Source organism: Triturus cristatus, chromosome 12, assembly GCF_964204655.1.
Source record: "Triturus cristatus chromosome 12, aTriCri1.1, whole genome shotgun sequence".
NCBI classification, from domain to species: domain Eukaryota; kingdom Metazoa; phylum Chordata; class Amphibia; order Caudata; family Salamandridae; genus Triturus; species Triturus cristatus.
This window is the reverse complement of record NC_140595.1, coordinates 529,382,791-529,398,588: the sequence shown is the minus strand read 5'-3', so window position 1 is coordinate 529,398,588 and position 15,798 is coordinate 529,382,791. Positions and strand designations below refer to the sequence as shown.

General features: G+C 40.8%; 1 protein-coding gene across 1 annotated transcript in view; it reads right to left on the bottom strand.

Moving 5' to 3' along the window:
• BBS2 (Bardet-Biedl syndrome 2) overlaps positions 1-15,798 on the bottom strand; it is a 263,238-nt gene that overhangs the window by 71,334 nt on the left and 176,106 nt on the right. The window contains exons 12-14 of the mRNA XM_085638719.1: positions 11,847-11,986; positions 9,759-9,906; positions 6,878-7,049 (exon numbers count right to left, since the gene is read on the bottom strand). Coding sequence (XP_085494845.1) covers positions 6,878-7,049; positions 9,759-9,906; positions 11,847-11,986 — 460 coding nt within the window. The remainder of the gene's footprint in view (positions 1-6,877; positions 7,050-9,758; positions 9,907-11,846; positions 11,987-15,798) is intronic.

Genomic DNA, 15,798 nt, shown 5'->3' with positions numbered 1-15,798 from the left:
CATGGATAATTTGTATATTGTGTCAAAAGATTTAGAAGCAGATAGTTCAGAGTGTGGTCTACTCAACACACAGGAATGACTCATCAATTAAAGATGGCTCAATTTCAGGTAATGGTTGTTCTTGAATAGAAGACAACGACCTTAAGAAGTGTCTTCTAGAAGCAGGCTTTAAAGGCAGAAGCAAATTTAATATGTGCATGACTCTACACATCATTGAATCTTAATCATTGGTGGGATTAACAGGCTTGTTGTCAGATACAGGAAAATCCATCATGTCCATTGTTTGCTTCAAAGGTGAAGAAGAAAATTTGTTATTTTACTTTAGCTAGATTGTTAGGTTCTGGTACAGACTTTTCCCTGCTAGGAACAGAACAGGAGTAGAATCTAGCACAGCAATAGGAAGGTTTCTCTTTAAACAAGTTGTTGAATCTAAAAATAAATGTGAATGAGAATATGGATTGCCTCTTGGATGTTCTTTGCTAAAGCAGCTGAGTAATCTGTGCTAATACATTTCAATGAATTCCCAAAATGTAGAACACAAGTCGGACAAACCTAGGCTGGTGAATCTCCATTTTTAAGAATTACAAAATTGAACTTCCTACAATTCTAAAAACGTTAGGAACTGCAAGAATAAATAAATACAAATGATTTGTTATACAAAACGGAAAGGGGTAATTGGGGAACAATAAGCTGCGAAAGTCTGTTTTTTCTATGTCATAAGTGACCTGGAATAGAAAACGTTGAGGAAGATGGCGATTGGACAAAGAAAATAAATAAAAGTAAGTACAGAAAAAGGAGTTCAGGGTCTGGCACAAGAATAAGAAAAAGGTTGGAGGGAGAACAGAAAAGGCATCACTGCCTCAGGAGGGGACGGGTGGGGAGGTTGCGAGATTAGGGCGGGACAATGGGGGTCTGATTGGGAGGTTTCCTCATCCCAATCAGACCCCCAATTATGAAAATGTAGGAAGGTTAGTGGGGTTAAGGTGGGACTCACCCCTTAAAAATAAAGTGAGAGGAAGGGGAAATGAAAAAAGGATAAGGTTTGGGGATACCCCTCCAAATAATAAGGAGGGAGGAGGAGAAGTTAAGGAAAAGCCAAAATTCGTTGAGAGGTCCAACAAAAACCAGTCATCAAAAACACCTTAGTAAGGTTGCCTTTTCTCTAAATTCACACAAAACTGAATAATTAGGTTGTTAACGTACTTCCTCTAAATAGGACATAGGAAATGTAACATTGATCCATTTTACTGGGGCTGGTGTAGACATTCCCTCCTTGGAGTACTGAACAATTGTTCTAGGGGAACCGCAAAATAAAGAGACTCATCATACCCTTTGTCAGGAAAAATGCTTTTTGCCTCAAAAAGGTTCTAGCAAAGGCTCTAGCATGAGTAATTTAGAGTGAGTACTTCAGATGCTGTTGTAATTATTGTTACTGATCAGAGTATTCATTTGCTCCTTCTCTCGCCTCTGTCCATCTTTTGCTTATGTCTATAACTAGACTGTTGTTTGCCAGAAAATGAAGATATTCTCTGGCACCAAAGTTAGAACAGATTTATTCTGCAAGAATTGCTCTCTACACCTTTAAAATGCAATATGCTCTTTGAGATTAATTTAACTATGGCACTTTTATGAACTTTGCCATGCTCTGAACCAGTTTGGTAGTGTTCCAAGCAAAATCTTCCCTCGGTGGTACCTTTCATATCAGAACAGAAGTGAAAGGATCCTCTAATACAACCAGACACAACTATTTGCAACTTTTTCTCCAGAAAAGCTCACAAGTGTGTGTGCTCTGAGGTTTTCCCCTCATCATAGGGAGTTAGGAAGCCGAAGACTGTGGAAGGCAAACCTTCCAATGAGTATGAATTGGTAATGCTGGATCAGAGACCAACAGCACTTGGTGCTTAATACTTCTTATCGAGATGCAACATCTTCCAACATGCTACGAAGCCCAGGATCCCAATCCCTGTTGGTCCCTACGATCATGCCCTTTAAGGACTTCACCTGAATTTTAGCATACAAATCACAAAATTAACCAAAAGCCAGTTCCGTAAACATGATATATTCCTTGGGTGGGTCAGCCTGCAAGAACTGCTAACAGCATCTAAGGCACTGCACACAAGAAAGAGGGTGACAGGCCCTTGAGAATTACAAAAAACAAAAAAAAAACATGTCACATCCCTTTTAGGAATAGGAGACACAGAAGGAATATAAAGAATGAAACAGCTTGTTTAAAAAAAGTATATGCTGGACAAGACAATCTCCTGCCTGATTGAAAGAAGAAACAGAATTGGACGAAGTCAGTAGTGATCCATGGGTAAGTGGCAGAGATAAAACATACAGAGAAATGTTGGCCTATTTAGAGAGCTATAAAACAAATTGAAAGTAGGGTATTTTTAAAGATGTGTTTCCTTGGTGTACTTGCCTGCTGGGTAAAGTAATCCCTAACCAGTTCAGGATCAAAGTTAGTGGGACAAAAGAGGACCATGAAAACACAACTGTTGATGCCAGATAGTTCAAACAGCATGAATACCATAGAATCTTGTAATATAGTGTTTTGTAATTGCATTTATATAGTGCTTACTACCCCATACGAGGCGTCGAAATGCTTTTTTGGCAAGTAGCAAGCTACCCCGGAACCCATAAAGGATTAGTGGTAAATTAGTATAGTAAAATATATAAATGAATTTGAGTGGTGGAAATTAGTCAGTTATGTGGATTGAGAAGGATAGCAGAAGGATAGAAGTGGGTTTGCATTTATATAGCGCATGTTACCCCTGATGGGGTGTTGAAGCACGTTTTTGGCAAGTAGCACGCTACTCCGGAACCCATGAAGGATTAGTGTTGAAAATTAGTATAGTGAAATATGAAAGTGATTTGAGCGGTGGATATGTTATTCAGTTATTTGGATAGAGAAGGGTAGCGGAGGGATACAAGAGGGAAAAAGGTTTGCATTTATATAGTGCTTGCTACCCCTGTTGAGGTATTGAACCGCTTTTTCGGTGAGTAGCATGCTACTCTGGAACCCATAAAGGATTATTGGTGAATTAGTATAGTGAAATATGAAATTTGAGAAGTGGACATGTTAGTCTGTTATTTTGATTGAAAAGGATAGTGAAGGGATAGACGAGTGAAGGATTTACACTTTTTTGGGGGAGGTCATAGCAGTAGGAGGAGGCTTGGGATGAGTAAAAAAGGATGTGGAGGGGAGGAGTCAAAGGGAAGAGTTTAGAAAGGCTTGTTTTGGGGTATTGGTATAGAAAAAGATATTGCAAGGAGGGGTACAATAGGGGAGAGTCTAGAAAGGGTTATTTTGGGTATCATAGTAGTGGTATGGGGTTTGGTATGAATGAGAGAGAGGATGTAGAGGATATATTGATAGAGGTATAGGGTGAGAAATAGGGTAGTGCATTGGAAAGAGTAGTAGAAAGAGGTTTGAAATGAGTCAAAGAGTTGAGGTAGAAGATATATTGAGAGAGGTATAGGCTGAGAAATAGGGTAGTGCATTGGATATGCTGAATTAGAAGAAAGTAATAAATATATAGATCCATAGGTAAATGGAAAGTATATAGATGCATAAACGAATTAAGTATATGTAGATTAAAGATATTGATAGAGGTATAGGATGAGAAATAGGGTAGTGCATTGAATATGTTTCTTTAGGGGAAAAGTAATAAATATATATATATCTATAGTTACATATCAATAGTACAAATAATTGCTTATATATAGAGGGATATGCGTATGGTGTTTTTGTGGGGAAGAGTCAATTCTCGAGTAGTCTTCTGAAGGTAAGATAGTTATCCGTGGATATTATGGTGGATATTATGTTTGGGGGAGAGGGGGGGGGGGGGGGGGGTAAAGAGTTCCATAGTTTGGCTGTTTGAACAGAGAAGGATGTGCCACCCATGTTTTTTTTCTTGTATCTTGGGATTATGACGCCAGGTGCCACTCTAGAGCGGAGGTTCCTTTGTTGAATGTGTTTGGGGATTTTATTCTTGAGGAAGAGCGGTCCCATTCCATGTATCGCTTTGCGGGTGATACAAAGCATCTTGAACGTGGATCTCCTGGCAACCGGCAACCAATGCAGGGCTTTCAAGGCAGGGGAGATGAGGTCTCGTGGTTTGACATGCAAGAGTAGTCTGACAGCCGAGTTCTGAATCTGTTGTAGTCTTTTCATGGTCATTAAAGGTGATCAGTGGTAGAGGCTATTGGCGTAATCAAGTTTGGACAGAAAAAGAGAGATGGTAGCTTGGACCTTGTGTGGAAATCCCAAATGGGGGAAGATTCGATGCAGAGTTTTTATAGTAACAAAGCTTGATCTTACAAGTTTGTCCACTTGGCAATTCATCTATAGCTTGGAGTCCATGGTCATTCCGAGGTTTCTTACTTCCTTCAATACTTTAGGCAGTGGTCCCAGTTCATCAGGCCAGACGGCAAGCGGGTCATAAGGTTTACAATCACCACACTTGAGTATTTCTGTTTTGGAAGCATTCAATTTGAGATGGCTCCAAGTCATCCATTGATCCACGGCTCTGAGACAACTGAAAATTGGCAAATTTCCAATGTCTTTGGGGCATTCCAGTTGAAGGAGTATTTGTGCGTTCTCTGCATAGTTATAGCACGTGAGGTGAAATTGATTGATCAGTACCAGTAATGACTTGATGTAGATGTTGAAAAGCAAGGACGAGATGATAGAGCCTTGAGGCACCCCTGCTTTTGTGGAGTATGGTTTGGACGAGAAAGGTGGGGTATGGATGACATTAGTTCTGTTTCAAAGGTAGGACGCGATCCAGTCTTGAGCAGTCCCCTCTATGCCGGCTTCATAAAGTATTTGTATCAGTGTGTCATGGTCAACCGTGTCAAAGGCAGCCGAGAGGTCCAAGAGGAGTAGCGCAGTAACCCTGTTGCAGTCAACTGTGTTCTTCAGGTCATCCCAGATGGCAAGGAGGGTAGATTCTGTGCCTCTTCCCGGACGGAATCCCGTTTGGAAGTCTGAAAGTATGGCATTCTCTTCAATGAATTGTGACATCTAAGCAAACGCTGCTCTTTCTATCAGTTTGCCCAGGAAAGGTCCATTTGTCTGAGGTTGTCAGGATTCAGCGAGTACAAGTTTGTTTTCTTCGGTAAAGGGCATATGTAAGACTTTTTGAGTTTGTCTGGAAATATTCCAGTAGTTAAAGAATCGTTGATAATTCTTCTTACTGGAGTGGCAGCAGAGGTTGTTAGAAGAATCCTCTTGAAAGTTTGTGGTGGACATGGGTCAGAAGAGCTGCCAGCAGGCCTGCTTGCTTTGACCAGGTCCATAAATTCATCGGGTGAAATGTGTTGGAAGGAACGGAGAGGCTGGGTTAGAGTATTCTTGGATTGTTGTTTTGTAAAAGGGTTAGTGCAGGTGCTTTGTCTCTGTTTTAAGTACGAGTCCAACGTGTCTACTTTGTCAGTGTAATGATTTGTCAGTTTGCCTGTGAAATCTTGAGTAACAGGATGAGTTGTTTCTAGGCAATTTGGTTTACAAAATTCATTGAGTATTTTATAGAATTCTTTATTTGCACATTAAGGGACAGATGTACAATGTGATTTTGCATGCGCACACGGGTTTGCGAACCCATTTGCGCATGCAAAATCACTGTTGGCCATGTACAATTCCTAAATAGTAAGTCGCAATTCATTTGCAACTTGTTATTTAGGAATTGCGAGTCGCAATTAGGATTTTTAAGGGCCTGCCCTTAAAAAATGAAATGAAAACGTTTCATTTCTTTTTTCTTTTTAAATGCATCCCATTTTCCTTTAAGGAAAATGGGCTGCATTTAAAAAGAAAAACAATGCTTTATTAAAAAGCACTCCTAGACATGGTGGTCTGCTGAGCCCAACAGGCCACCATCCCTGGGAGGGCTGGCATTCCCAATGAGGTCGCAAATTGCGAGAGGCTCATTAATATTAATGAGCCTCACAAATTGCGACCCCATTGAGAGTCGCAAAACAGTGTAATAACACTGTTGTACATTTCATTTAGCGCCTCGCAAATTGCGAGGCGCTAAATGAAAGGGTTGCACATCTGGCCCAAAGCATTTTGAATTCTGTCTGAATAGTACCATTTCTTTGCTTTTTTGATAGCAGACTTGTATAATCTGTTAATTTCCTGTAGGCGAAGTTGGTCTTGTTTGGCGTTTGTTTTGAGCAAGGCACTTTGCAGATTTCCAATTTGTTGTTTAATGTCTTATCTCCGTATTTCTCCGAGGTGCTCGTTTTCTTTTGATCTGTTGTGTGGTTTTGGAGGTATAAGGATATCAAAAGCTTCCTGTAGCCACTCATATAGTTTTTGAACCGAATTGATTGTTTCCAGATCTGTACTGGATGTTCTGTTTTTAAGTGTTCCAAATTGAGTTTGTTCCACGTCGATAGATGGATGCACGTAGAGTGGTTTTAGGTGAGTCGCTTAGTGTTGTTTTATGTGGGAAAGCAAACAAATGGTGGTCTGACCATGTGACTGGAGTTATAGTTTGAAAGGTAACTAGTTCAGTATTAGCAAAAATTACATCTAGGATGTGCCCAGCGATGTGTGTGAGTTTGTGGACAATCTGATGCCAGTTCGGTGTGTCTAGGCCAGACACTAATGCGTGGACACAAAGTCTACGCCTATCAGATAGACCTGGAGAACATGGGCACTGGGACCACAGGCAAGATAAGAACAGACAAAACTATAGTCCCAACTAAACCACATTGTTCTTTAATAACACGTATACCAAGAGGGCATTATATTGGCAAATGCTGTCCATCAACAAAACGTGCTAATCTTCATTCTTGAACACAGTAAGGCAGCCTATCAATTTCCAAACACAATGGTTCCTCTGTTATGCCCAAATTATCCCAAACTTACCTGCTTCTGTAACCGACAAATGCTTTTATGTGCAGATCCACTGGAACATCTTTTGGAGGCGTGATGGGCACACGAATATGGCCAGAGAGGTTCTGAACATTGGGATGAACTACATGACTTTCACCTTCAAATATGCCCTCAGCAAAAATTAGTACTGCTCGGATGATTGTATCTAAAAAAAGGACAGATGCATTTGAAGCAACCAAAGTAATAAATATGTAAAAGAAAGTGACAATTTAAAACTGCTGTGTTCTTCAAAGATCCCCAACAACTTATTGACAAGAAGTTAAGTTTACATGGAAGTCAGGGTACTCCGATTTAATAGGTAGCCTGCTGTCATCATTTATTGGAAAAAGCCACTACATCATGATGGAACCAATATTAACAGCAGACAAAGGTAGGCTGATGTATAGTACCCGTTACTAAACTCTTATCATCTTGGTCCCAAGCTCTTAACGCAAACTCCCTAATAAAGTGTGTTTTATCTTCCAAGTGGCTTGCTTAACATTTAGTCGTTTTACCAACTCAAAGCTAAATATCTGAGCACAATCTGCAAGCAAAAAAGTCTACCATGTCAAATTTTGAATTACTAAAGATGTCAGATACACTTGTAAATCCTGAGTATCAAATGATATCTGTCGATCTACAAGCCTTCAACACAATCTTGTTTCTGTCCATCAAACAACAACAGGTGTACCAATACAATAGGTTACTTGAGCTTTGGGAAATGTTTTTACATTTTCTAGGTGAAATCGGACTACTCATATTTTGGAAAAGTAGCAGTTTAGTCACCAATTATGCATGTATAATGTACTTTTTCAGTGTCTAATTTAGCTTTTATTGCTAGAGCCATGGAAAGGTTAGTAAGTGAAGGATCAAGAACCAGAAAGTTTAATCCGGTATTTATAGCAAAGATCACCCCTCAAGGAGAGAAAGAAAGATGACATACACGGTGGGAATTGGGTTGAATGGAGGTGACATTATAGCTTTGCGGTTATATCTCCTCCCCTTTTATCTCTTACCGTCCCAGGGGGGTCTACATTCATTAAATTTCCATTCCAATCTAGTTCCTCTTGCAACTATCAGTTGGCCGGGTGTAGGGATGTTTGTGGCTTGTGGGTGTATGTCATTAATGCATAAATAAGGACGGTCAGTGATCCACATAACACAAGGTGTCTATGGATGGAAAAACCTATGGAGACGTTATCGACACAGAGCTTTCAGTAAAATAGGCCTGTACCCGTTGGATATAATTTTGCCACCACCACTGCCAGTAACCTCCTAGCCTGCAATAAAGAGGTACTAGCCACCCTCACTTAAGTTGGGGGTTTATTTTGGGTGAACCCTTCAGCACTGCCAGAACCCTTCACAACGGCCTCATTATTAAACAAAAACAAAAATGTGATGGGTAGAATTCTTAAATTAATCTCAGCTTCCGATTAGTCTGGGACAACTTCCAGTGGGTCATTATTTTGCTCTATGAGATAAGCCAGACTGGAAGCAGCCAAGTACAATTCTGCCTTTGTTCTGCTCCTATACAGACGATACAGTGAGAGCAAAAAAATACCAGGTTACACTTTTTGGATATACACAGTAAGAACTCTCCCTCTCTGAAGAATGTGGAGCGCAGTAATCACCTGACCCTCGACAAGCCCTTATGAATGTTTATGGCTTTTGTGGCATATGATAGCACAGAAACTTGACCGCACTTTTGCAGCAGTTATGGACATGACTTTAATGTCCTGTTGTTTTTAGTTTGCGGAAAGGAGGTGCAAAATAAAGATTAAATCAGCCACCTGCACACAATTTTAATTTTAGGATTTTCATGGATAGTGTAGTTTAGTGATGACAACTCCAAAACCTGCCCACTATTTACCTTCTGATACTATTAACTTCCTGAACCATCTCGACTTCTCAGACAATTGATGTGGATGTCCATTCCCACATAGGAGCAAAGTGAAACCAGGATAAGCGGTATTTCTTCTTTTTTCATAGCATATCGTCGGGATGGTGTACTGCTTTCCCTTAAAATTGTACCTCCCAATCCCCCATTTCAGTCTGGCATCTGCTTCAACAGGAACAGTACAACACGAACTGCTAGTCCACTTCCCCTCTCAAAAGAATACAAGCATCCCCAGACTGGTTTATTCCTTGTAAAGCCAGTGAGATGCGGCTTGAATCAAATAGTAGAGTGAGATAGAGGACCAATGTTTGGCCTTAATCTTCGCATGTAGGAAGTAACACAAAGAAACAATGCTGGGGTTAAGGTAGAGCACCTCTAGTGGACTTGCAGATGTTGACGTCATGAAGGGAAAACAAAAGGCAGGTTAGAAAAAGTGAACAAGGCAGGTTAGCACAGCCTTTGCACATCATGCAGGACTTCCGCCCCAACAACTTTCACAGATGACAATGTAAAAATGACAGTATCTGCTAAAGAGGTGACATTTGTTTGACTGTCTTAATGATCAAAAACGAATGCAGTGATTTGCTACACTTTAAAAATTTAAACAAATTATCTCTGTCACACACTGTTGCTTTTAGAAAAATATCATACTTGAGATTTTGGGTGGAGTGATGTTTTTTCAGGACCATACAACAAGAAAGGTAAAGAAATCAAATGTTTTCTTTTGTTAAACCTTTTTCAGAATCGCATATCATAGGTCGATATCGCAGCTTGGTACTGCCTTCAGGTTCCTGATCCTACAGACTGTAATTTCTCGATCTACTTTTTAGTTTTACTAAACTTACTCTACAGAGATAAATTATGTTTGAAGTACATACAGATTAAATATATAAAAAAAGAGATTCATATACTACCAAACTGAAACCTAGAGTGCTAAGAAATAGAAACTTGGAGTGTGATGCAGACATCTTTCCTCACCGTTAGAAGTAGAAATACTCAGATCAACATGAGGCGCTTGCACTTCAGATCCCAGATTAACTGATAGGGCTGTCTGGAGCTGGGTATTAGCTGGAATTATGCCCATTTGCACATCACCTTCGTTCTTCTGACCACTGGTCTCGGCCTGCTGCAAAATAAAACCTTGACATTTATCAATCCTTTCAGTAAAACGTGCGGTACAGGAAGGAAATTGATAATGAAGAATTAACATTTTCCTGTCCAGCATTTCAAGAGGTAAGCACAATACTGGACTTGCTAATCACCATTAATTTAGCCCCTCTCTCTCTAGAGGTCCCCTTTCTTTCACATTTAACTACGACCACAACGAAACAGGACAAGAGTATCGGGGTGTTTAGAACCGAAACTCAAGTGACAGGCACTTACACCTTTAATGAGCGTAAATAGATGTTCACTCAATTTCGACATGGTTGTGGGTGTTCTTTCTAACCGCCTCTACTTTTTGTTTTCCATCCAAGCAGCACTTGTATGGCTTAATTAAACTCATTGAGTGCCTCTAACCTAAATTATATAAAATGCGTGTGCTGTTCCGTAGGTTAGTTTTCAGAGTGGGTAGGTTCTCCTTATCACAATGTGCAAGCTTGTGAAGCCCCTAAATGGCACTATAAGGGGCTCGACAACTTTTAGCAATGGGTCGGACACATTCCTGATCTCCAATGTGAGACTATTTAGATTTAAATTTTCGTGCTTTTCATGTTTTGCACATGCCCACTATATGTGAGGATACAATATAGTAATACTGGACTACATACAAAAGAACAAATTCCCACAGTAGATTAGGGAAATTACACAAGGTCCTGATGAATTGCCACTGACTCATAGGAGCAGGTGAGGCATGAAACATGTTGACCACGTTTTAAGAACCAAAAGTCCATTGCTCCCTTTAGTGGTTCTTAGAACGGTTTTTAATTTTGGCATGGGTTTTCTCTGAATAATAAACACTGGCAGCAATCAGCCCACAGCCAATTTTAATTGTTCTTCCCAATCTACCACTACCACTTAGAGCTGAGCAGAGGGCAATAATCAACTGTCTAATATTGATCAGCTTAAGAAAAAAAGCTCCTTTTCAGGGGACCGCTGGGCATTGCAGTGACCAGCCAGTGAGGAGCATGGCCCGATGATGAAGCATGCAACTACAGTGGTTGAAGGCCTGTGCATCCTAAAAAGGATTCCTTCAGTGGCAGACCTATAGTACTAACACCAGTGTTGTGTTGACTTACCTACGGAACAGTACACTCATATTAGATAATTTAGTAAAGGAAGAGGGAATGTGTGCTGGACTGCCCAATTCCTCATATACCGGCTCATTGTTTTTGGGTGACTAGCTTACACCTGAATTATTTCAGAAACGTAAAAGGTGTCACACTAGCATTAAAAGAAACTGGCATATAAAGTAGTACTAAGAATCTCCCTTGGCCATCACAGCATTCAGCTATGCATGACCAAATAAACAACAAGAGATGCAACCTGGTACTTCTCAAGAGGTATGTGGCAACTCCAAAGCCAAATCATGCCCCACACTATTATCCATGAGCTGCAGACACTGCTACTTCTACTGTTTCTTCTCTTGTCATTCTGCCTGCAACGTCCCTCTTCCGCTGAAAGACGCTAAGGCCTAAACCACACAATGTTCTCTCCTTTCACGTTTGCCATCTTTAATTTCATTTCAGCTACTCTTATCTCTAGAAATCGACTTCCTTTGGACTACTATTCTTCATATTCAAAACAATCGCAATGTATACATTAGAAATGCCCATGACTTTAGCTCTTTTCACACCAAAAACAGAAGTCGTTTGAACAAAGTCTATGTCTAGTGACCACATATATATAAAGCTCCTCATAGAAATGTCACCTGCTTTAGCACACCTAAGCATATATTTTTTTAATGTTTACTTTTTAAAATCATGAAAAACATTTCTCCATCATAAACTATTTAAAAATATTCAGCAGGAATTTAATAGCTGGCTCTGGGTTGATAAAGTTGGCCCTACTTTGATTTTCTACTCTTTGTCCAATCCCAACAAAATAGCAGCATCTGATGACCCTTACCTTAGAGTTCTCCTCATAGTTTCGCAGTTCCAACAGCAGGTTTTGCTTCTTCTGACTGAGCTCTCGCACAAGCTCGTGCTCAACACTTGTGTCCATCAGGTTTCCTTTCATCTCAGAGCTGGATGGCAGATATCCCCGCACTAGATGAAACATTTCACAATTAATCAGCGAACATGCAATCTGGTAAATCCATGTTTTTAAAGAAAATAGCATGCCCACAAATGTCCCATGGAATTTAAAAGGCAGTGCTGTAACCAGTGTACAATACTTAAAATGAGCTTTTAAATGCATAGCTAGTAGCTTAAAAGACTAACTGAATGTAGAGAATTACAAACCCATACATTATGATCATACGTTTGAGCGTCATGTCTCTGTAGTCGGACTATTGCTCGTCCTGCTTTTGATCAAACAAATCTGACAAAGAGGATGGCAATATTACTCTTGTTTTCTAATGATATTACTCCTCGCCTGAGTCTGTGTGGATATTCTTTCACAACGACACTAAGTAGAAAGACTGTAAGATGGCTAACATATTGTACCTTTTAGCCTCAGTAACAGATTTGCATCACCATTCTTTACCCGCTGGAGCAGATTTATATCTTTTTCAAGATCTCTAAAATACACCGCAATACTGCAGTCTACACGAGAAGATATAATAGCGTTAACTGTGACGTCATGGTGTGAAGAAGATCAAACCGATACTATATGATACAAAAGCTTGAGGTGGTTAACACGGGATTTATGGTAGCCAATATTTTTATTTTTGCATTGAGACCTGACAAATTACTCACAACGACGGAAGACTCGGGGCATTTGCCCATGTAGCCTGGGCATGTGAGCACGATTCCAACATGTGAAACCTGACCAAGTAAGAATAATCTACGAACTGGAAGGATTTAGTTTTTGTTCATTGAAGGACATCCAACATCTTATCCCTACAAAAGCCAACTTGATCCTACTGCTGGTAGCAGCCAGGTAGTTCTGCAGACTAAGGACCAGTCCAATGTTGTCAGCAGGCACGAAATGTTGAATTTCTTCAGAGTGTAAAGATGATCACTACTTGTCTGAGGTAGTAGTTAAAAAGGAGCAATGAACTGGTAGATCTAGCGGGACAGCCCATTTGACTGATCTGAGGGATGATTGAAAATGCGTGGTTGCAATGCCATGAGACCAATTTTCTATAAACCATAATGCACACCTATGAGCAGGTCCTTGAGCAACTGTTTCTTCCAAAAGCCTCAGCAGTAGCTAATAAGTCCAGGGGACAAGTTATCAGCCCCACACAGCGACCACTCCCCACCATGAACAATGGAAAATACAACTCTCTTCCTGGCATGAAAGCAAGAAGGTAGAAAATGTTATACCTTTCAGTGCAGTGTTGCGGCATCCTTCATCAATTAATCACAGAAAAGCAGCAGAAAAAACTGTGTGGAAATGTTGAGTTTTAGGGTGGGATTCTTGAGCAAAGCCTTGACCACCACTGCCTTCAATGTAGCAGCAGTTAGATTTCTATGTATTGAGCAATTCTACAAAATGGTTTCAAACAGGAAATAAAAGACTTTGTGGGAATGGATCGAGGCGAAAGCTAAAGCATTTAAAAAAGAGAAACGAACAGTGACTCTGATACGAGGTCAAATTAGTTGGTCCTTTTAATATTAGCACTTGGAGTTATATTTTTTTACTGACCCAAAGATCTTGCCTTCACATTAGACATTAGTCAAAGTACTGAATCTAGTTTTCAATTCTGGAGAAACAGCATCTCTATCTCACCAAATTGACAGTGCTTATGACCTACACCTCTCATAAAATCAGTGCAACTACAATGTCTTCAACAAGGGGTCACTGTAACACGCCTTTCTTTGTGCTGCAGAAATACCATGCCTTCGCTACGAATTCATGTTGTAAAGAGTGGATATCGTTAACATTTCTTGATGAAATATCTACCAAAAGAACATGTCACTTACCTTCGGTAATACACTTTCTGGTGGATACTTGATGTAATGGCAGATTCCTCACCTTTAGCCTATCCTAAGATGTCAGACTGGATCAGGAGAAGTCTTCAGCAATGCTCTTGCACGCTGATGTATCTTTCTCCTTACGTGACCTCAGATGCGGAGCACAGACAAATTGTGGGTGAGAGTATGCCTATCACTAAATTGGTTCCTTTTGAGGCCATCAAAGAGGCCACTCAACAGAAAGATGAGGCGGGAGGGCAGTGAGGGATATAAATAGCTTATCAACCAGAAACAGCATTACTGAAGGTAAGTAACTTGTTCTTCTGATGGATACTTTTAACAGCATATTTCTTGGTTTAAATATATGCAGTTCAGAAGTAGCTCAAAGAGGTGAAAGGGGTGGGAAAGGACTCAGTGCAGAAAGTCCTGCAGAAAGAGTTGGTAAAGTGATCCTACTGCCAGACCAAGGTCATCAAGGCAATAGGGTTTTTAAATGTACGCACCGATGCCCAAGTTTCAGCCTGGCAGGCATCTAGACGTGGCACCCCCCTTGCCTTGTTGCAGCGGTCATTGCCAAGGTGGATTGGGCCTGCAGGTCATAAGAGGGTTGCTTCTTGGCCAGTGTAAAGCAGATTTTGAAGCAGTGGATTATTCACCTTGACACGATTCTCTTTTGCACAACCTTGACTTTTGTGGGACTTGAAAGTCCCACAAAGGGCTAATCTTTCACCCGATATTGCTTTGTGTAGTAAATGTTAAAAGCTTAGTGCTCTCTTGGGGTCAAAGCAATGGAGTCTCTCTTCCTCTTTCAAGGCAAAAAGCAGAGTTAAGAACACCGACGTCCGTGCTTTGCCAACATGAAAGATTGTCACGACTTTTAGAAGAAATGCTGCTTGTGTTCAACACCAATTTGTCTGGGAAAGAGTGGAGCAGGGTGGCTGTACTGACACTCACACGACGTACTGATGCGATGGCAGCAGGAAAGGTTTCAGTAGCCTAAAGTAACAATTATGCATCAGCTCAAAGGGTATGCACATAAGCAATATCAGGACCAGAGTAAGCTATCACTGAGGCACCGCAAATGGCTTGGAGCGGGGAAACATGCATCAAACATTTTAGAAAATGCATCACCAATGGTGATATAAATAACGTTGGTCTAGTAAGAAGGAAGACAGTCTGACAAATAACTTTTTACTGTGCCCATCCCAAGACCTTGCTGAACTAACAAAACAAAAAAGAAAAGGACATCAGAAAGTTTAGCTTGTAAGGGGTCTGTGTTTTGGGTTACCACACCAAGCTCCAAACTTCTTGTACCCAGCCCCCAGAATAGACAGGCACATGGAAGTGTATCTGGCTGCAATGATGGCATTGCCCACCGCGGTCTACAACTCAAATTCACTAGGTTGTTGCAGTTTAATCGCCACACTTGGAGGTGTAAGTTGTGGAGACCTGCCCTGTTGATGAGATACAAGGTCCTCTTGTAGTTGAAGGATAGGAGGAGCATCAGGGTCCAAACTCTCCTAGCACTGTCTAATGTGAGGAGAATGTTGTTGGCCCAGTCTGACTTGATCTTTCTCACAACACAAGGCCGGAAAGGCATATTCCAAGGAGAATGCATAACCTAATGTGCATCTTGGAGGAAATTCCAACATGCATACATTTTGACAATATGTGTTCTTGACAGTTGCGAAAAGATCTAGCCATAGTGTTCCCCACTGATTGATGACACCTCGAGATGGAGACACCACTTGTGTACCGCTAAACAGCACCCGCTCAGCTCTCCCGCTCTGGCATTCAAGGACCCTGGCAAGGTGGTTGGCTATCAGGGAGCTATTCTGCTGGGCCAGCCATCTCCAGAGGCATAGCAGCTTCTGACACGGGATCCCGTTCCCAAATCCTACCTACTTGTTGCAGTAACATACGGCAGTTGTGGTGTCTGTAAGGAGCTGCACAATCCTCCCTAAGATGGACGGCAGAAATGCATTCTGAGCCAGACG